Source organism: Macaca fascicularis, chromosome 8, assembly GCF_037993035.2.
Source record: "Macaca fascicularis isolate 582-1 chromosome 8, T2T-MFA8v1.1".
Taxonomy (NCBI): Eukaryota; Metazoa; Chordata; class Mammalia; order Primates; family Cercopithecidae; genus Macaca; species Macaca fascicularis.
Window position 1 is genome coordinate 106,539,996 of NC_088382.1, and position 23,598 is coordinate 106,563,593.

At 37.5% G+C, this 23,598-nt stretch overlaps 1 protein-coding gene across 18 annotated transcripts in view; it reads left to right on the top strand.

Annotated features, from left to right (window-relative positions):
* Positions 1–23,598, top strand: part of CPQ (carboxypeptidase Q) — a 491,970-nt gene that overhangs the window by 220,218 nt on the left and 248,154 nt on the right. For all 18 annotated transcript variants that reach the window (XM_073999152.1, XM_073999150.1, XM_073999151.1 and 15 more), the window contains one exon: positions 10,226–10,433. In XM_073999152.1, coding sequence (XP_073855253.1) covers positions 10,226–10,433 — 208 coding nt within the window. The remainder of the gene's footprint in view (positions 1–10,225; positions 10,434–23,598) is intronic.

Below are 23,598 nucleotides of genomic sequence, written 5' to 3' on the forward strand. Positions count from 1 at the left end.
ACGTAAATGTGTGTAAATGGGTATAAAATAAATACAAAGATGAGTGATACTTCGGTATAGAAGAACATGCAAAATATGGGTGGTGATGATCATAACTACCATTTATAAACCACATGTCTATCAGGCACAGTACAGTGCTTTATATATATTGTTTTTTCTGGTATGATTATCAGAAGGAATATAAAGATTAAAAGGTACTGCGTTACTTAAATAAGTTCCCTTAAACCTGGAAAGAATAAAAGCCTGGTCACAAAGTTTATTTCTTGCCCAGAGTACTTGACCCATTCATGGACTCTGTGTTTGTTAGTTCACTTCAGAAATGAGTATATCGGCACCTATCTCAGAATTGATATACAGATTAAATAAGGTCATGTATGAAATTATTTATCTCAGTATATATCATCAATATTCATTAGATAGTAATCATTTTTATTGCTACTAACAGTAATCGTCATCATCCCAAAAGGATGAGGGGCAATATAAGATAGATTCTATAGATTCTAGAATATAACACAACTTCTAGCTGTGAGACCATAGGCTTAGACTCTCTGTTTCAATTTTGTCATCTGTACAATGGGGACAGTAAGAGTCCTTCACAGGTGTGTAATAACTGGTAAATGAATTAATGTGTGAAAAGCACATAGCACACTGGCAGGCACAGGGCAAATGCTCAGTAAGTGCTAACTTGGAGTGTTCTGTCAAAAAGCCTAACATCTCTTTGTGGTATTTTGTGATTTTTGACACAATGGTGTATGCTTTAGGCATCTATGGAACAAAAATATCACCCTTCCTTAAATCTGTGGCGTTCAGAGATGACTACATATTTGAATAAAGGCCTTTCTGTGATGTCTAACAGGAAGAAAAAAACGCTGATACCAAACTAAGGTTTAAAAAAGGCCAAGGGGAAGAAAATTTTATACCAAAAGTCACCCATTCTTATTTCATGGAAATACGTTATTTAAGCAGTTATACTGATAATGATGCACAGATGCTGTTTGTATACGTTACTTTCCTCCTTTGAATTCACTAAGTACTGATTTCTTATTGGCGCCAGCAGTCTTCAGAATTAATTCTGTCCTCTTCTATATCATTGTGTGGGACAAATACCTCATATACAATTTTTCTAAAGATTAGAAGACTAAAATATGTGTCTGTTGCCTCAAAGGCAGAGAAGATGTACACAAATGTGAATAAACAGTTAAAACATTAACAGATGTATTGGAAGAGTCCTTGAACACACATGCGATTGACATCAAGAAAATATTAACTTTGTAATTCTGCCTAGATGGAACCACTGATGGGCTGGCACTATGGAGAGATTCAGCTGCAAGTATTTCATGTAACTGATGGTGTAAGGAAAGAACATTTCAATAGATATCTTTCTAATAATTTGCCACAGGTGCTCAGATGCCTGGGAGCTAGAATTTCAAGGATTCAAATTGCTGCTGTGATAGCTTCAGGCTTAGCTTCTAGGTTTTTTTTTTTTTTTTTTTTTTTTAAGCAGGCTGTGGCACATGTTTCTAAGAATTTAAGTCTATTTATTGTTAATGCTGCAGTTTGCTTGATTACAGAGGGTGACTGTAGTTTCTCAAAGAACCTAGTGAATATGAACTCAGTTTACATCATTGCAAACTCATGTTCAATCTCTATCCTGTGTGTACTGTGTTCAGTTATTTTCTTTTAACTTAACATTATTTCATCTACGTTTCTATGCACTGCTTTCAACCCATTTACATGTCATAGACATCTTCTCTTTTGCCACTTCCTCTCCTGAAGTTTCTCTCCTGGGTTTCTTCCAGAATTCAACATACATATACAGATGCAGAGAACATCTTAATACAAATTATTTTTTCTTTTTTTACGATATTGCCGAGGAGTTTGTTCTCCAAAGCAAAATAACCAAGACAAAATCAGAATTTTTATAGGTTTGCTGCATTGTGGGAGATCACACTCTAGAAAGATCAAACTAATTTAAGTGCCACCAGCATTGGATGTACAGATTGACCATCCCTTATCCAAAATACTTGGGAACAGAAATGTTTTGGATTTTGAATTTTTTCAGATTTTGGAATACTTACATGTACATAATGAGATATCATAGGGATAGGACTCGAGTCTTAAACGTGCAGTTAACTTGTGTTTGAGATACACCTTATACACATAATGTAAATGTAATTTTATGAAATATTTTAATACTTCTGTGCATGAGACGAAATTTTAACTGCATTTTGACTGCCACTGGCCACAGAAGTCGTGTGGAATTTTCCATTTCTGGCATCATGTTGGTGCTCAAAAAGTTTCAGAGCATTTCGGATTTGGGATTTTTGGATTAGGGATGCTTAACCTGTATGTATAATTTTCCCATAGCTTACACAGTACCAGATTTTATTATAATTTAGGTGTGTAATAACTTCTTACAGTAATTTTAATTCAGATTTACTTGGCAGGAAGTTATATATCTGTGAGAGAAAAGGCTTAATATTTATAATTTGGAAATATATAACGCACTGATTTATCATTTTGGTCATGGCAAACATTGGGATATATTTGTCTGCAAATAGAAGAAAATTCGACTAATGGTGGTTGTATTAGTCAAGATTATCCAGAGAAACAAAACCAACAGGATGTGCAAGGAAGCAGAAATTGTAACATACAGTAGAATTAAATCAGAAAGGAAACAAGGAAACTCATATATTTTGTGATGTTTATTATGGGTTACAGAATGTACAGTAAACACAAAAGCTAACATTTATTCAATACCTTCTAGCTCACAAAATATTAAGTGTAAAATTTTAGCTATTTTAAATTTTCTTTTATCTTTATTTCACAGGAACTTACCTCCTATATCTTTGAATCTTTTTTATGTTTTTATGTTTAAGAGAAAAAGCCAGAAGTCCTTCATGTATGGTGTGGATGTTAAATACCAAACAATTTTATTCCCCTTAACATTTTGACCATCTTCTTTCTTTCTTGCATTCTTGTGGAATTGGCTGCTTGCCTCTACTTTGGAAGAAGCTACGTTTTTCTGACACTGTAATCGTGTTCTTGTGAGATTTGCAGATGAACATAAGATAATAAACATGTCTGTTGAGTTTTGTTCATATGGAGTCTGTCATCAATATGGAATAGAATTCAAGAATTTGACTTTTTCTTGCCTCTCTTCTGCCATCTCAAATGAATCATAAAAATTAGAAAGGACATTTAGTCCCATCTCCTCTCTCTTGAGCAGATTTCCTTTCCTTCTCTCTCTCTCTTTTTTTTAAACCCATGGGAGTTGAGAATATTTTAGTGCTCTCCCTTTGTGAATTATGGTGTAAATGAAACTTTTGCTTTTGTGTTGTTAATGACAGTTTAAAAGTCTTAGGTAAATTTACTCTTAAGGTGCTAGATATAAAAAAAAATTAATAAAGTCAATTGAACATTTTCCAAGAGTTATTTTAAAGTTGATTTTTAAATCAAATAAGCTTTTCTAATAAGAAAAATAAGTGCTCTTTTAATTAGAAGCTTAAAAAAACTTCTATGGAAACCAAAGATTATAGCTTCAAAAGCTCACAATCTTTATGATTCCCACCTCCAGATCTTTTTTTAGGAAATATTCCAAGGCTTTAAACTATTTGTGAATAATTTTTATTTTAGTCAATGTGTTATATGCCCCTGCACAGACTTACATATTCCTCACTGAGATACATAAGTGTCCTCTTGTTGGGTATTTAACCTATAAGCTGACACTCACTTTCAAGGATTGATTTGAGCTTTGCAAATTTTGAAATGCTCAGAAACATAAAGGGCTTGGTATCTTTTATAAGAAGCTAGTCAGAACTGCCTAACATGAAGGGAGTTTGATTGATGTGTGATAATCAGGTAGGAAATTCCAAACTTATTTATTTAAGCATTGCATTTATTTCATGTAGATCAAGAGAAAATATTCTGCTGGCTTCAAATGATGTCACTTTTCATAAGATACACAAGAAATTTAATGAAATTTGAAAAACTGATTTAAGACTTACATTTGTTCATGTTCATTTTATATTTGGGGTATACTATCTTGCAAGCACAAACACCAGCAGGCTTTGCTTTTACATATATCATCAGCTTGGTCCATGGAAGTATAATTTTTTAATGAGATAGATACTAGGATTCTCTCCTTAAAGAAAAATTGGAAACTTAGCATTCTTATTTTGATTTTTATAATAGAAGTTTTATTTGGGATATAATTCAGACACAATAAAACTTACTCCTTTAACATGCATAACTCTATGGTTTTTAGTATATTCACAGAGTTGTGCAACCACCATCACTATCTAATTTTAGGACATTTCAAATTCCCAAAAAGAAACCTCATACCTATTAACATTCCACTCTCCCCTACCAGTCCTGGGAAACCTAAAATTTACTTTCTATCTAAAACCTGAAATTTACGTTATTGAATTTACACTCTGTCTAGATCTGCCTGTTCTGGGCATTTCATATGAATGGAATCTTGCAATATATGGTCTTTTGTGACTAGCTTCTTTCACTTAGAATAATGTTTTCAAGGTTCATCCATGTTGTAGCATGTACCGAATGTCATTTTGTATTGCTGGTAATATTTCATTATATGGCTATACTGCATTTTGTTTACATATTTATCATTTGATAGATATTAAGGTTGTTTCTACCTTTTGACTCTTAAAAATATTGCTGCTATGAATATTTGTGTGTAATGTTTCTTCATGTGGGCATATATTTTCATTTCTCTATAGTATGTACCAAGGAGTAGAATTGCTGGGCCATGTAATAAGTACATGTTTAACTTTTTGAAGAACTGTCAAATTGTTTTCCAGAGTAACGCTGCCATTTCACATGCAATGTACAAGGATCCAAATTTCTCCACATCCTCCCCAATGCTTGTTTTTATTTCTTTTTGATAATAGCCATTCTACTAGATGGAAAGTGACATCTCATTGAGGTTTTGATTTGCATTTCCCTTATGGCTAATCATGTTCAGCATCTTTTCATGTAATTATAATCCATTTATATATCTTCTTTGGAGAAATGTCTATTCAAATTATTTTCCCATTTTTATAATTGAATTTTAAAATTATTGAATTGTAAAAAATCTTTATATATTTTAGATACAAGTGCCTTATCAGATATATGATTTGTAAAAGTTTTCTCCCATTCTATGGGTTGCCTTTTTTACTCTTTGATGGTGTCCTCTAAAGCACAACAGTTTAACATTTCGATGGCTCAGTTTATCTGTTTTTTATTTTGTTGCTTGTGATTTTGGTGTTGTCTCTAAGGAACAATTTCCTTTCCCAAAGTCATGAAGTTTTATAGTTTTAGCTGTTACATATAAGGCTATGATTCATTTTGAAATTATTTTGTATATGGCATGATTTAAGAATGTAACTTTATTCTTTTGCATGTGGATGTCTGCTTTGCCCAGAACCATTTGTTGAAAATCCTCTTCTATTCTTATTGAACTGTCTGGGTATCTTTGTTGAAAATGATTTGGCCATTCCTATAAGGGTTTATTTCTGGACTCTCAATTCTACTCTATTGGTTTATATATCTATCCTTATACCAGTACCATGCTATCTTGGTTACTATAGTTTTATGGTAAGTTTTTAAATATGGAAGCATGAGTTCTCCAACTTTTTTTTTTTATTATTATTCTAACTTGTTTTGGTTATTTTGAATGATTTTCCATATGAATTTTATAATCAGCTTGTCAATTTCTTTTTTTTAAAAAAGCAGCTGGAAGTTTGATAGGGATTGCATTAAATCTGTAAATCAACTTGGGGGGGCATTACCATGTTATTTAGATCTTTAATTTATTTTAACAATATTTTATAGTTTTAAGTGTACAGGTCTCATTTGTTGGATAAATTTATTTGTACTATTTTATTGTTTTTATTATGATTACATGGATTGCTTAGTTAATTTAATTTTCAGATTACTCTTTGCTATTGTTTTGCTTTTGCATTATTCATTGCTGCTGTACAGTTGATTTTTGTATACTGGTCTTTTATCTGATAACCTTGATGAACTTCTTAATTAGTTCTAATAGTTGTGTGTGTGTGTGTGTGTTCCTTAGGATTTTCTGTATATAAGATCATGTCACTCTAGAAATTTGGCTTTGATATTAAAAATGCATTAATACAAAACTAAATAATTAGTTAGAATAAGATTTTCTTAAAAATATTAACTTACTCAAAAAAAGATCATGTCATCTGTGAAAAGATATATTTTTACTTCTTTTCCAATATGGAATTTTTTAAATTTCTTTTTTCTTACTTGATTCCCCTGATTAGAATCTCCAGTAAAATGTTTAATAGGAGTGGGGAGACAAACATCCTTGTCTTATTTCTGATCTCAGGGGAAAAGCATTCAGTCTTTATCCATTACATATGATGTTAGCTGTGGGATATTTGTAGATGCTTTTTATCAGATTGAGGAAGTACTCTTTCATTAGTTTGATTAGTGATTTTTATCATAAAAAAAGTGCTAGATTTTTGTGAAATACTTTTTCAGCATTTACTGAGATAATCATGTGGCATTGTCCTTTATTATATTAATATAGTATATTACATCAATTGATTTTTGGATGTTAAATCAACTTTGTATTCCTGGGATAAATTCCATTTGTTTATGGTATATAATGCTTTTTATATGTTGCTGGTTCTGTTTGCTGGTATTTTGTTAAGGATATTTTGCATTTATATTTATAAGGGATTTTTGGTCTGTAGTTTTCTTGTGATATCTTTGTCTGGTTTTGATGACAGTAATGGTGGCCTTGTAGAATGAGTTGAGAAGGGTTCCCTCCTCTTCTGTTTTTTGGAAGAGTTTATAGAGGATTGTTATTCATCTTTAAATCTTATTTAGATTTGTTATGGCATCCTTGGTAGCTTGCCCTTTGCTTTTATAAACTGCAGAAGGGGCTTGTAAATGAAGACAGGAAGGTGGTGTTTATGCTGATTGATCCCTTTAGAATAATTTTACTACAGTGAAAGTAGAGGATTTTAAATAAAACTGAGTCTTCATTTTGCCTCCTTCTATGAAACAATGATAGATGCTCCACCACTGGAAGACATGCTTTGTTTCAGAAACAAATTCAAAGGTTTTTAGATCTTAAATTAAAATTAGAAGATGCCTTTCAGTGCCATCTCCTCAGCTGAGCCATGGGTGCATGCCCGGCTTACTGTCCCCACTTGAAGAAATCTTACCAGAAACCTGTAAGTACAAATCTGTCCAGAAACATTACTTAAAAGAGCCTGTTAAGAAGTGTTATACTGACCTTCTCTTGAGTAAGAGTCTGAGAACAAGGAGAGTTTGTTGAATCCCAGACATCACGTAAGGTAATATGAATAATAAATATTTAGATTGTCTTCCTACATGTTGCAAGGTAATTTTTGGTCATTAATCACTCCACTAGCTCAGTGGGAAAAATTAGCACTGAAGAAGTAATAACAACTAATGTTTACTAAGTAATTACTATGTGCCAAACACTGTCTTAAATCCTTTATGTATACTATCTCTTTTATTTTTCATAGCAATATTATGAGGTCAATGCTAACATTATTCTCCACTTTACAAATGAGGACATTTAGAAACAAAGAGGTAATCTTAGTTGCAAATAATGCTGGAGCTGGGGTCTGACCTAGGTTAGGTGACCCCAGAACCTGAACCAGAATTTGGAGTAAATTATATGCATCCCAGGGATTTAGACTCAGGGTCTCTGTATTCCAAGTTCTGGGTTTGGAAGATAAATCTTTGTACTCCTTTTGATGAATAATAAAATTTGCAGTATACTCTTTTCTTTCTGTCTTTCTTTCTTTCCTTCCTTCCTTCCTTCCTTTTCTTTCTTTTTTCTTTCTTTCTTTCTTTCTTTCTCTTTCTTTCCTTCCTTCCTTCCTTCCTTCTTTCTTTCCTTCTTTCCTTCCTTCCTTCCTTCTTTCCTTCTTTCCTTCCTTCCTTCCTTCCTTCTTTCCTTCCTTCCTTCCTTCCTTCCTTCTTTCCTTCTTTCTTTCTTTCCTTCCTTCCTTCCTTCCTTGCTTTCTTTCCTCCACCCTCCCTCCCTCCCTCCCTCTCTCTCTCTCTCTCTCTTTCCTTCCTTCCTTCCTTCCTTCCTTCCTTCCTTCCTTCCTTCCTTCCTTCCTTCCTTCTTTCCTTCTTTCTTTCTTTCTTTCTTTCTTTCTTTCTTTCTTTCTTTCTTTCTTTCTCTTTCTCTTTCTCTTTCTTTCTTTCTTTCTTTCTTTCTTTCTTTCTTTCTTTCTTTCTTTCTTTCTTTCTTTCTTTCTTTCTCTTTCTTTCTTTCTTTCTTTCTTTCTTCCTTTCTTTCTTTTCTTTTCTTTTCTTTTCTTTTCTTTTCTTTTCTTTTCTTTTCTTTTCTTTTCTTTTCTTTTCTTTCTTTTCTTTCTTTCTTTCCTTTCTATGGAGCCTTGCTCTGTCACCCAGGCTACAGTGCAGTGGTGTGATCTCAGCTCACTGCAACCTCTGCCTCCCGGGTTCAAGTGATTCTCCTTCCTCACTAACCCTGTAATCTCCTGGGATTACAGGTGCCGGCCACCACACCCAGCTAATTTTTCTGTATTTTTAGTAGAGACGGGGTTTCACCATTTTGGCCAGGATGGTCGCGATCTCTTGACCTCGTGATCCACCCGTCTCAGCCTCCCAATGTGCTGGGACTACAAGCGTGGGCCACCGCGCCCAGCCTGCAGTCTACTTTTTAGAAATGTTCATAGAGGGTATACTCAGATGGCACTAATCACTTGAGATTAGACAGTTTCTGCAGGGATAATTGAATAGGCAAGTTAATAAAATAAATATTTAAAATGCCTTGGTTGATTAATGTGTTGGAGGGTAACTGATTTACTTGTACATATTCATTATTTCTGCAAAATAACTCTGTGAAATGGTATTATTATCACTTCCATTTATAGATGATGCCCCTGAAACAAAGATGTGGATAACTTGCCCCAGGCCAATTAGCAATAAGCCCAGATTTGAACCCAAGCAGTCTTGCTCCAGACCTTCTGTTTTTAACCATTCTACATTGCAGTTTCTCTAAGTAAATAGTCACCTAAAATATGGTTACAACAATACAATCACACCAAGAATATAGTTAGAGATAAGATTGCATCATTGTGTTTGTGCATGTGGAGACTGCAGCTGCTTCTATAGGAGATCAGCACCAAGCTATCATCTGTCGGAGAGAAATGTGTTGTGAGTAAAAGGAGGAGGAAAGCTGTTCTGTAAATATGAGACAAGCTGAAACAAATATAGAAATATGAAAAGAAAAAACTAATTTTCAAAAGGGAAGTTTTTAGCCTGTGCTTTAATAGAAGATAGGAATAGACTGTGGCATGCGCTTGGAAGCTGTGACAGTTTGGTCCTGAGAGCTCTGTGGCTTGGGAGGGTTTGGAGCCATATCTCAGGGGTAAAAAGGAACCGTTCGAAAGGGCAATTTTAGAAAATGACTTTGATAAGCTTCATTAGTAGATACAGAGTTGGAATCAACAGATTAATATAGGCTTCAATTGTAAGTTTCTATGAATGTAAGAAACATCTAGAAATTAGCAGGAAAAAATCTGACCAGTTGGGATGGTATTTCTCCTTTAGTGCCAAAAGTATAACAGGTTTTTTTTCTCTTGTGGCAGTAAAATTAAGGGCCTGGATTTATTCAGCAACTTCGTGAGAATACGAATATATTCCCAGACATTATTCTACACTTTTCCTGCGTGGTGTTCTACCACCAATGTGAAGTTATATATTTAGACCTCTGTGTTTGGGTGGGAAGAGAGTAGGCCCACTGGCAGGCAGTAACCACAGAGCTACATGTATCTGGGCCACTTTTATTCCAGACATGTGGATCTTCTGGTCTGCAGCCTTGACAAACTTCAGAGTTCGCTTGTCTCCTTGTACGGATGTGTGTACCTTTTGATCATGAAGGCACTGTTAATGTCCTTCAGAGTTTGTGGCAATTTGCAACTTTGAAGGATCATTCAAATTATCAAATAATTTACATATGATGATTATTAAATTGAAGTTTCTAATTTACTCTTAACAAAAAATAAAAATTACGTTCACATCAAAAGCAGATAAATCAATACTACCCACCTTTCCTGTTTCCCAGATGCAAACAAAGATAAGTGGAAGTCAAATATCAATATACAGGTGCTTTCAAAAAAGTCTTTTGGTCTGTTTCTACTTTCAAGGTAACCTGGTGGCTTCTTCTCTCAAGTCCTCACACAGGTATTCAGGAATACCAGGATGGCGTGCCCAAGATTCCAACAGCCTGTATTACGGTGGAAGATGCAGAAATGATGTCAAGAATGGCTTCTCGTGGGATCAAAATTGTCATTCAGCTAAAGATGGGGGCAAAGACCTATCCAGATACTGATTCCTTCAACACTGTAGCAGAGATCACTGGGAGCAAATATCCAGAACAGGTGAGTGAAGGAGAAGGCTGGCCTAAGAATACAGTTTCCTCTTCTAGTTTGAGTTATTAGAGATAGTTTGGGAAAGAGAGAACATGAAACCACCTAGATGGTCCTCATATATTCATCGAAGGCAGAAGCTTTATATATATTTTTTCTCATCAAAATTTTACCATGTTTACCATCTCATACCAGTCAGAATGGGTATTACTAAAAAGTCAAAGAATAATAGATGTTGGTGAGGTTGTGGAGAAAAAGGAATACTTATATGTTGTTGGAGGGACTATAAATTACTTCAACGCCTGTGGAAAGCAGTTTGGAGATTTCTCAAATAACTGAAAATAGAATTAGCATTTGACCCAGCCATCTCACTACTGTGTGTGTAACCAAAGGAAAGTAAATTGTTCTACTAAGATGATACCTGCACTCACATGTTTATTGCAGCACTATTCACAATAGCAAAGACATAGAATCAACCTGGATAAAAAATATATATATGGTCTTATATATACCATGGAATACTACCCAGCCATAGAAAAGAATGAAATCAGGTCCTTTGCAGCAAGATGGGCACAATTGAAGGCCATTATCCCAAGTGAATTAACAAAGAAACAAAAACAAAAAGCATGTTCTCACAAGTGGGAGCTAATCATTGGGTACACATGTACATAAAGATTGGAAGAATAGGCTGGACACGGTGGCTCACGCCTGTAATCTCAGCACTATGGGAGGCCGAGGTGGGCGGATCACGAGGTTAGGAGATCGAGACCATCCGGGCTAACACAGTGAAACCCCGTCTCTAATAAAAATATAAAAAATTAGCCGGGCATGGTGGTGAGCACCTGTAGTCTCAGCTACTTGGCAGGCTGAGGCAGGAGAATGGTGTGAACCCGGGAGGCAGAGCATTCAGTGAGCCGGCACCACTGCACTCCAACCTGGGAGACAGAGCGAGACTCTGTCTCAAAAAAAAAAAACAAAAACAAAAACAGATCGGAAGAATAGGCAGTGGGGGCTCCAAAATGGGGGAGGGAGAGAGGGAACCAAAATTTAAAAAACTACCTGTTGGGTACTACATTACTCTTTGGGTGACAGGTTCAATTGAAGCCAAAACCTTAGCCTCACACCATATGTCCATATACCCCCTGAATCTAAAGGTTAAGTAATAAAAAATAAAAGTTTTACCACATTGACTGAAGAAGGGCAGGAGTAATTGCAGGACAAAATGGTATTTGTGGTGTGCAAGTTCAACCTCAGAACAGTTGAGAGTGGTATTTGTCCATATGTGTTGTATTTATTCCATTTGAAGCTAGCCTGGCATTTGAGATAAAACCAATAGTTAATACTTATTGTGCCTATTGTGTTAATTATGTTATTTAATCCTTTCAAAGCTTAGTGAATTTGGATATATTTTCTGTATTAGTCCATTCTCACATTGCTATAAAGAAATACCTAAGACTGGATAATTTATAAGAAAAGAGGTTTAATTGGTTCACAGTTCTGCAGGCTGTACAGGAAGCATGGTGGCATCTGCTTCTAGGAAGGCTTCAGGGAGCTTTCAGTCATGGCAGAAGGCAAAGAGGGGAGTGAGGTGTCTTACATGGCAGGAGCAGGAGCAAAGGGGAGGGGAGATGCCACACACTTTTAAACAACCAGATCTCATGAGAACTTACTAAACAAGAACAGCACCAAGGGGATGGTGCTAAATCATTCATGAGAAACAGCCCATATAATCCAATCATCTCTCACCAGGCCTCACCTCCAACATTCGGAATTAAAATTCTACCTGAGATTTGGGCAGGGACACTGATCTAAATCATGAAATTTCTTCATTTTATAGGTGAGAAAACAAACCTAGAAGGAAACTCAGTTACCCAAGGTCCACACAGCTAGTAGGCAGCTAAGAAGGAATTCAAACCCAGGATCTTGTGAATATTAAATCAAGCTTTAAACCAGTTTATATGCAGTTTCCAGAGTTTATGAATTTATCTGCAAATAATGGGATCGTATGCAAGTAATTAACAGAATTATTGTGAGGACTAGATTAGGTAAGTCACATCAAATAGCTTTGTCGAGTGTTTGGCACATCATAGACATGGAGTGTTTGGCACATCACAGCTCACTGAATGTAAGTTTCCTTCGTATGGCATCAAGTGTGCAATAAACACTTTTTATAAGGTTTCTGGTGCAAATTTCATACATTAGTTACTGAAATTCTAAAAATGGAACTTAGAAATGTTATTTAGAAATTTCAGACTTGTATTTTGTTTGACAGCATCAGTGGGATGAAGGAAAGGGTGAAGAGTGATGGCATTTGGTGATGGAGAAACAAGTCTTCTGCATATGACTTCTCCCAGACTAAGGACTGGGAAACTCAGGACTCAGGACTTCTCCCAGATTTGAGGGCTATATTGCAGTAAAGATTCATTTTAAGCTCAGGACTCCTTTCCCTCTTCCAAAATCATCTGCTTCAGGGGCCTGGGCATCAACCATGGTTTTTGCCACAGGGATGATGGAAAACAAGAACTCAGTAGAATCACAGGGAGTCAGACAGCTGTAGAGAAACTGTGGTTTCAAACAGACAAGCCCAGCCTCTCGTCCCTTTAGGAAACTCATAACAACAGAAGAGCCAAGAGTCTATATTTCAGACGCTAAATAGTCAGATGCCTTAAAGTGTAATCCTTTTCAGGTATTTTCCCCAGTCAATAGTTCTAGGGTAAAGTTTTGTCATCATCAGGTAGCTAGCCTAGGGCTTGAAGGGTTTAGGATTATAATATTATTGCTGTCTGGGTGAGCAGGCTGGGTGAGCTGGCCTGAGGTTGTAGGCAGGTGGGTGGCAGGATGAGAGTGAGTTATTGAGATCCTTAGTCCGTAGCAGCTAGGGAGTCTCAGAATCTGAGGCCGAAGTATTTAGGCAGAGGAATTCTTGAGAGCCAGAGGGCTAAGATATCTGACAGCTTCCCGAGGGCCATAAACATCTTCTGGCTGGGAGAGCTTGGGCCTATTTGTCAGCTCAGCCTGGCTCATTCTTTTATTTTTTTAAAATTGGCTGAATTGAGGTATAACTTATATAAAATAAAACAACCAATCTAATGTACAATTTGATGAGTTTGGAAAATGTATAATGTAACTACTACCACAATTATAATATATAATATTTCCACCACCCAAAGTTTCCCTCAAGTTCCTTTGTAGTCCATCTCCGACTCTACCACCCTGCCCTGGCAGCCAGTGATCTCCTTTCTAGAGCTATAGTTGTTTTTGTCTTTGTTTTTTAATTTCATACGTAAGTGAAATCATACAATTTGTAGTTGTTTTCTGTCAGGCTTATTTCACTCAGCATAATGCTTTTGAGATTTATCCATGTTGTTGATTCAGTTGTTTCTTCCTTTATATCCCTGAGTAATATTTCATTGTACAGATATATGACAATTCGTTTATCCATTCAGCAATTGATGGACATGTGGGTGGTTTCTAGTTTTTTTATTATTGTGTATAAAGCTTTTGTGAACATTCTTGTACTAGTCTTTCCATGGACTTAATGTTTTCATTTCTTCTGAGTAAATATCTTGGAGTGGAATTGCTGGACTGGCCTAAATTTAGGAATTGCTAGACTGGCTTTCTATCTGTCAAGATGCTTCACTCTATGTTTTGTCGGGGTAGCACCTTCTCCCAGAAGGTAGATGGACAATTTCAGGGCAATCATGAGATTTAGGATGTTGCCTAGAATTCCAAGAGTCAATCATAAATACTTTGTTACCAATATGTAAAAGGTAGAAGTTTAACAAAAGTTCTTCCACAAAGAAGTAACAGCATTACTTCCACAGAAAAAAATGAAAATGAGCACAGTAAAGTCAAATCTGTGGTTGTGTTTTGTGGAGGGAATCTGCATTCTACCTGGCCTGGAACCACAGGGGACATACAGACTGTGAAGGCAAAGCAAAAAGCATGAAATCCCTCTTCAGGTATTAGGTTGGCTAATGAGCCTGAAAAAGAACTGCCTTATCCCCAATAAATGCCACTTCTTCCATGAAGACTGCTTTGGTAACATTCCCCTCATCCCAGCACTTCATGCCACTGTTATGGTGTCATCTCCCAGCACAACTTGCAAATGCCCTGAGAGCAGGCACTCTGTTCACTTTATTTCCTTCCTTTTCCTTTTTCCCACCTCTAATGGCTATTTCAGGACTTGGCATGCAGTGGCTTCTCAATACATATTTTATTTTGGTAAAGTGAAGGAGTAAGTAAAGAAAAAAATAGTTGGAGGGTGTTACTAATCTTGATTGTCTTTAAATCTAGAAGTTTTACTGCCCTTTTAGAATACCGATTGTTCATTGGCACATTGAACCTCACCACTGAATGTAGCTCGACATGTCCGGATATGAACACACTGGTTCCCTCATAACCTGATTTTTTGTCTTAGTTTCTTGTTTCTATTAAATGAACCACATTTATCTATCAGCAAAGTTATAAAACTTCAAGTTATTTTTCATTCCCTCTCCTTTATCACTGTCCTATAGTCAGGTATCACATCCTATTCAGTCTATTTTCAGCATATTAAAAGAAAATTCTGTTCCTACCTTGCCTTTACTGCTACTACTGCCTTAATTCAGGCCCTCACTATTTCCCCCCTGATTGTTTTTCTTCTGGTCTTTTCCATACTTCTTTGCAATGAAGTTCAAAATTATTTTAAAACATTTGATCTCAACATGGTGATTCCCTGCTTTCAGGTCCCTCCCTCCTGTTTCTTATAAGATAAAGGTTGTGATGAAGATAAATGCTGAGGTGAGTGATCAGAGGTGAGCAGAAGACAGAGGAAAAAAGACAGAGAGGGGAGTCAGGGTTAGAAACGAGGCAGTTATAGTAAGAAGAAATTATATGGTGCTGTTCATAAATGAACAGAAAATGAGAATGAAGAAAGGCGAAAAGGAAATGTATGATGGTGAAAGGCAATGTCTGGTGGAGATCAAGGTCAACTGAGAACTGATCTTTCATAGGCCAGGGAAGGAGTTCTGCTCTAAAGTCTGGCAGATTTTCCTGAAATCATTCATTTTTAAGTTATCAGTAATTTAAAAGTTGGTTTTATAATTTAGGTTGACTAACTTCTGCCTGACACACCCTTGTTACTTTGCTCCATAGTATACTAAAGAATAGTGGTGCTAAATAACTTATAAAATTAGCTGCAGTGGAAATTATCTCTGTAAAAGGAGAACGTCTGTTGAAATTACCATTATTCTGCCTGCAGAATAATGCAAACATCTTTGGAGACTTGAAGGTAGGCAAAGGGGAGGAAGGTGGGTATCTTAGTCTGTTTTATGATGCTATTGCAGAATATCATAGAATGGGTAATTTATAAGAACAGAAATGAGATCAGAGTTCTGGAGACAGGGAAATTCAAGAGCGTGGCACCAGCATCTTGCAAGGGCCTTCATGCTGCATCATCCCATGGCAGAAGGTGGAAGGGCAAGAGATGGTGAGAGCAAGAGAGCAGGAGGGGACCAAACTCCCTTTTATAACAAACTAATTTTTGAGATAATTAACCCATTCCTGTGATAATGATATTAATCCATTCCTGAGGGCAGAACCCTCATGATTTAATTACCTAATATTAGGCCCCACCTTCCAGCCATGTTGCACTGGGGATTCAGTTCTCAACACATGAATTTTTGGGTGACATATGCAAACCATTGCATGAACTAACACTGGGTAGTGGCTAATAGATACTGGTCAGTGATAACACCCAGCATAGTTCCTTACATCTCATCAATCATGCACAGAACCTTAATAAAAGTAAAGCAGTTAGCATGTAAATAATCCTTCTATTTTGGCCCCAAACCCATGGACAATATGTGGTAAATTTCAGCTTTAGAAGAGTGTATATGTGATTGATAAAGTATTAGTACATTTCAAAACCCTGTTGCATAATTCATCCATAAGCCTGGACTGAATTAACCATAGGCATAAAAAAGATGCCAATAGGCCTGGCATGGTGGCTCACGCCTATAATCCCAGGGAGGCCGAGGCAGGCGGATCACGAGGTCAGGAGTTTGAGACCATCCTGGCTAACACGGTGAAACCCCGTCTCTACTAAAAAATACAAAAAAAAAATTAGCCAGGCGTGCTGCGGGCGCCTGTAGTCCCAGCTACTCTGGAGGCTGAGGCAGGAGAATGTCGTGAACCCAGGAGGCAGAGCTTGCAGTGAGCTGAGATTGCGCCACTGCACTCCAACCCGGGTGACAGAGTGAGACTCCGTTTCAAAAATAAATAAATAAATAAACAATAAAGATACCAATAATACAAATACTTTATTGGGTTTCGCTTTGTGAAAATAGCAGAATAGGGGTATTATATACCTAAAATCTATCCTCTTTCCAAAAAACCCATGGTGGCACATTCTGGTTCCTCTAAGCCCAGAATTTTCTCTCCACTCTGACTTCCTCAGAAACTGTGCTCTCCTGTGATTTGGACATGTTGTGCAGGACCCAGAAGATCTTGGACAGTGTGCATGAGTGCACTTCTCTGGGGCTAAAGCAGTCCTCTGGAAGCTCTGACATTAGCCTCTGAACTCCATTCTCTCAGACAGCTTTATTCCTGGGAAATCATGGTATCTTTAAGACCCATCTATGGTTGAGAATAAATCCGAGTAGGTGAAAATGAATGCTTTTTGATTTCTGAGCTGATACTTCATGGTACTAAAATAGCAATATTATTTCTACCCCCACTTATTAAGGAACTACTTTGCATTTGAAAATTCAGAGGAAACTTCTTGCCATCTGTGAACAGGTTTTATTTTATATTAACTCTGTAGAGGTTATCCTAACAATTAAAATAGTCTTAGAGGCAGAGACAGAGAATAGGGATCATAGAGATTTAGTACAAACTCCATGACTTCCAGATTAGGAAAATGGACCAAAGAGAACTTGTCCAAGAGGACACAGCAAATGTGTGGTACAAACACATCTGGAACATGACTCTAGATTTCCAGACTCCCCTTTCTTTTAACCTCTAAGAGATCCCATTATGCATGGGCATTCCTTAGTTGGTGTCTGAATTTGAGGGCTATACATTGATTCAGGATATAGGCAGTGCCATCCTTACCAGGTCATTTTTATAGGAGAAATTGTACCTTTCTCTCATGCTTTTTCTCCTGACATCTTTTCCCTAAGCACAAAGAGCTCTCATATCCACTGTCCTTTGTTGTCTTGGAGTTTCCTTAGAGCACCCATGAAGGAGTTTCACCTGGGAAAGTCTCCTGTGCTTGATCCATTGATTTTATGTATCCTCCCTCCAAATCCTCCTTGGGTCATTTCTTTTTAGCTCCTTGTCACTTTGGAAGAGGATCTGATGAATGCATCACTTCTGGGGTGTTAATGACTCTATGATGCCTTATTCCCCTGTGCCTCTTTTCACAACCCTTCATCAATCAGCTACTCAGGTCCATCTTTATCAGAGGGCAACAGAAAAAGTCAAAATAGATGCACTACCAATCACATTATATTGTAAAATAAACTTTTTTTAGAAATAATTTTAGACTCACAGCTATTATGAAAATAGTGCAGAAAGTTCAAATGTACACTTTGACCAGGCTAACATGATCAGTGATAACATCTTACAAAACCATAGTACATTAACCTACTGAGGAAACTGGTGAGAGGATACTCCTGAGGGTGAGCTGCTTTCTTGGAAAGCGAGGGCTGCCTTGTGGGCGTCTCTGTGTAGCACCCAGTACGGGGTGGACCTGCTCTGACTTTAGCCCCCTTAGTATTTTTCCAGTTTTAATTTATGATGCTTTCATGATTTTCCACAAACAAACGAACAAATAAACACAGAAGGAAGGCTGTGCTTGAATTGACTTGACCGGAGGACAAACTGATCCTAAACTGGACTCTCTCACCAATAATGGATTCTCTAGTGTTGACTCTTGGGGCTGGCCCATTTCTTTTGATCTCTAGCAATTTCTTAGGTTTTATTTTGAGGTTTGCTTAGTAAAGGCAATCTTTTTAAAATGTTAATATATTCATGAATTATTCTGAAGTTATTGTATGGAAAGAAAAGTGGGATTTTGGAGTCATTGACGGTTGATGGTATTCAAACCCATTTCGATAAGGTCTTGATGCAGCGAATTTTTTTGTTTGTTTAACATGCCTTTTTCTTCCAAGAGTTATTTTCATGAATTCAAAGAACAAATTCAGTTTTATATGCCAGTATTATTTTAAATATGGTGCAGTACTGTGAAGGCTAGTGGGGAACGTTGAAATGAAAACTCTAGTTTGTTAACTGAACACTTCACTCTTTCTTTTTTTACTGTGGGGCAGGATTTCTCAACATCATCTCTATTGGCCCTTTGGGCCAGATACTTCTGTCTTGATGGGCTGTCCTGTGCATTGTGGGGTATTTAGCAACATCCTTGATCACTAACCACTAGTATCACTTCCTACCCCACACCACACTTCCCACAGTGTTGAGCATCAGAAATGTCTCCAGACATTGCCAAATGTCCCTTGGGAGACAAAAGCCACCCCAAGTTGAAAATCGCTGATGTGAAGTAATGGAAAGAAGACTAGATGGGTGTTGTGAGGCTTTGGTTCTGGTTTTATTTCTGCCACAAATAAGCTGAGTGGCTTAATCCTTCATCTATAGAAGGAGGTACTTTGTCTGAAAAAGCTTGAAGGTCATTGCCAGCCCTAAAATTCCATTATTAAAAAAATACTGAAAGATGAAAAAAAATACTTAAAGATGAAATTTATCATCAGAATAATGGTAAACTCTGTGTACTATTAAATAGCAACAAGACATTGTGGGAGCCCTTTCCAAAGCTAGTGCTGGAGAAGAGCATTATTTACAAAGTAAGTGTGTTGCTGTTTTGTTTTGTTTTTAAATTGTGTTCAAATACAGTTGGGAACATTCCTATTCAAAAAGTTAAACAGGCTCACTTCTTCTGTGGTACTTCTTAAGCCTTTAATGTGCTGATGTGCATTGGGAATCTTTAAGAGGTAGCTTTGCAGTATTCTGCACATTTTTGATCATGGAACACTTTTTTCAGAGTATCCTCACGTGAAACATTTTGTGAAACAGTAAGACAGAGGCATGAGTTTTGCTGGGTAGATTATGTTTTAGTGTTTTTGTATTATATTCTTCTCTTCAATTGCTCTTACATTAATTTGGCATCTATTTATTTATTGAGTATCTGGTATATGTGAGGCACAAATGTTAAGCAATAGCTTGGGGTGGGCAGTATGCTCTGTACATAGCCTGTAAAATTTGCATCCTGTCTCTTATATTTTGTTGGTAGACTATTTTGCCTTTCTGGATATAAATATCACCCTTTCCTGAAGATGGGAGAACTTACGCAGAAGTTGAGAAATAGGAGAGGCCCATTAGGAGGGACAGCCCACGGTGGGTCTGGCATGCCATGTGAAGGGCTGGGGCTTTGTCCTGTAGGCAGTGGGGAGTCACTGCAGAGTTTTAGCAGTAGATTTGCATTTTAGCTCACTCTGGCCACTGCGTACTTTTGAGTAGGCAAAGATTGAAATTCAGCCAGGAGATAATAGAGTTTGTACCAAGACAGTTTAAATAGTGTTGGAAAAGAGGAGAAGGATTCAGAAAATGTTTGGAAATAAAGTTGGCAGGAGTTGTTGAAGTTTGGATATATGAGAGAAAAAGAAGTAGAAGTGCAGTTTGGGTGAGTAGGAGAATTCATCCATTAATTCTACAGGAATTTATTGAGCTCCTACTTTGCTGGATGTATTAGGGTTCTCTATAGAGGGACAGAACTAATAGGATATATGTGTATATGAACAGGAGTTTATTAAGGAGATTGACTCACACGATCACAAGGTGAAGTCCCATGATAGGCCATCTGCAAGTTGAGGAGCAAGGAAGCTGGTGGTGGATCAACCCGAGTCCCAAAACCTCAAAAGTAGGGAAACTGACAGTGCAGCCTTCAGTCTGTGGCCGAAGGCCCAAGAGCCCTTGGCAAACCCCTACTCTGAGTCCAAGAGTCCAAAAGCTGCAGAACATGGAGTCTGATGTTCGAGGGCAGGAAGCATCCAGCTCGGGAGAAAAATGGAGGTCAGAATACTTAGCAAGTCTGCTTTATTCTAGCCTCACTGGCCATTGCTTAGATGGTGCCCCCCGGATTGAGGGTGGGTCTGCCTCTTCCCATCCACTGACTCAAATGTTAATCTCCTTTGGCAACACCCTCAAAGATATATCCAAGAACAATACTTTGCATCCTTCAATACAATCAAGTTGACACTTAATATTAACCATGGCAAGTTAAACCCTTGTCAACTTGAACCCATACACATCTCCTGAAATCATATATAATCTCCAAATAAAGACAATAATTATGCCTAACATAACAGAGCTATCCCTTGTACAACAGGGGCACACTAATCCTTAACTTAAATGCTATTACATAAAGTTAACAATACTTAAATACTGATATGAAATCAATACATCTTATGTCACATGATAAAGGAAAAAGAAAATGAAGGTATTTTCTTAGTACAAGTGTATACATGCACATATTCTTAACAAAATTAGGAGGAAATATTCACAACAATTATAGTCCTCTTTCTGTAACTGGCCATGTGGTTGTAGCTGGTATCGATGACTACCTTTTTCTACTGCCTATTTTATATTCCCTTTGCCTTCAGCAAGCACCTCAGTGGGTCGTAGTTTTTTACCTGGTGTAGTGACCCAAACCTTCACTCCTGAAGGGTCTGGGCCATTTGTAGTCATGCCTGGATTGGGTTGTTGTAGTTTCCCATTGACCATAATCACAAGGCATGGTAATACTAAGAGATGCCATAAGGGATCTCCTATATTCCATACATACTCTTCTTTACCTCCATTGTGGGATAGTAGACTAATTTTATCTTGATAATCCGGATCAATCACCTTGGCCAACACTATAACTCCCTTCTTAGCCTGTTGACTTAGACATAGGCAGAGCCCAGAGTGTCCAGATGGCAATCTTAACTTCCAGTTTAATAGAATCATTGTTGTGTCTCCTGGCAACATTCCTCCCTCTGAAACTAAGATTTCTAAGCCAGCAGAATGTAATGTCGCGGGAACAGAAAGCAAGAATTTTACTGGTGGGTTACTAGGGGTGATGGTGAGTGATGCCACTTCCACTTCCACCCCTTGTTTCTTGGACCTGTGAATCCTGGCTATGGGAGAAACAGTACCATGTATTGGACGCTGATTCAGAGCATACACAGCCATCTGAAGAACTTCACTCGAGCCCTGCAAAGCCATGCAAAGTATTGTCACCTAGTTGACATTGTATTTATGACTTCAAAAGTCATTCTACCATTCTATCAATCCAGCTGCTTCACAATGATGGGAACATAGTAAGACCAGTGAATTCCATGAGCATGCACCCATTGCCGCACTTCTTTAGCTGTAAAGTGAGTGTCTTTGTCAGAGGCAATGCTGTGTGGTATACCATGACGGTGGATAAGGCATTCCATGAATCCATGGATGGTAGTCTTGGCAGAAGCATTGCGTGCAGGATGGGCAAACCCATATCCAGAGTAAGTGTCTATTCCAGTGTGGACAAACTGCTGCCCTTTCCATGATGGAAAAGGTTTAATATAATCGACCTGCCACTAAGTAGCTGGCTGATCACCTTGAGGAATGGTGCCATATTGCGGGCTCAGTGTTGGTCTCGGCTACTGGCAAATTAGGCACTCAGCCGTGGCTGTAGCCAGGTCAGCTTGGTGAGTGGAAGCCAATGTTGCTGAGCCCGTGTGTAACCTCCATCCCTGCCACCATGGCCACTTTGTTCATGGGCCCATTGACCGATGATGGGGGTGGCTGGGGAAAGAGGCTGAGTGTTGTCCACAGAATGAGTCATCCCGTCCACTTGATTATTAAAATCCCCCTCTGCTGAGGTCACCCTTTGGTGAGCACTCACATTGGATAGAAATATTTTCAGTTTTCTACCACTCAGAGAGGTCCATCCTTAAAACTTTGTATGTGCATATTATCCTATTATCAAATATTATCAAATTGCCCTCATAACACCATAGCTGCGTGGTAAGATGGGCAATTAAACAAGCAACAGTGATAGAAGATAGTAAGTGCCACAGTATGGCAGCTACATGGTTCTATAGTGGCTCATTTGAGGGCAACCACCCTGGTCTAGGAGGCCAAGGATGGCTTTCTGGAGAGATTCAGTTTATTCCTACTAAAGAGGAGATTACTTGCGTGCTAGAGATTATAAGGATGGGATTGGGATGAGGTATATTACAAGGTGAGGAAGTACATATGAAAGCCTGAAGAATAGTGTTATTCTTTTTTTTAAGAAATGTGATGTGACTTCCTATAACTTCTGAATTCATTTGCTAATGAATCCTGTTTTCATGGAGTTATCCTGTAAAATAACCGAAAGACAAAGACATGGCATTTTTTAATGTATATGTGTTTTTACAAATAAATCATTGAAAAGTTCAGTAATCCCTTTGGAGAACGGCTTTAGCGTTGATGCTGTCAAGACCCTTGTCGAAAGAATAAACCAAACCTGATTGACCTGGTGGATAAACTCATTCCATACATAATTGAATAGTTAGAGACTGTACAGTAAATGCAGTTTTGCCCTTCATCCGAATATGTAGTCTGATGATTTGTGAAAACCTTCTTAGTAGGAACAGCAGGTTATTCTGCCTGGGTGGGAGCCTTTTTACTAACTTAAGCAGCTGTTTAAACTTTCATAAGCAAAGTAATTATTAAATGTTTCATGAACATATCGGTTGGAACGTTTGTTCACATTTTAACCTTGAGTTGGAAAGTTTTAGCGGGGTGGGGTTAAAGAGTTTTAAGCTGGCAAATTCATTCTTTTTTTCTTTCTTATTATAAACTTTTTATGGCTTAGAACCAGCCAACCTAAATCATGGAAGGGAAAATACATGTGCAGCAAGCATGAGACATTTCATTGTTTGTTTTTCAAATTTCTGAAATGTGCGCATAGCTGTGCATGCCTCTGGGCTCATAAAGACAGCAAATGGAAATAGCTGAAGCCAGACAGACTGTTTCAGATAGATAGCCACCCAGGTAGGCAAGGCAAACCTTGGAGGTTACTCTTTCCTGGACTCAAGTCATATTAATGTGCCAAAATGGGATTTTCAAGGAGGAGGATATGATCTTTCATAGGTCTGAACACCTTGCCTTT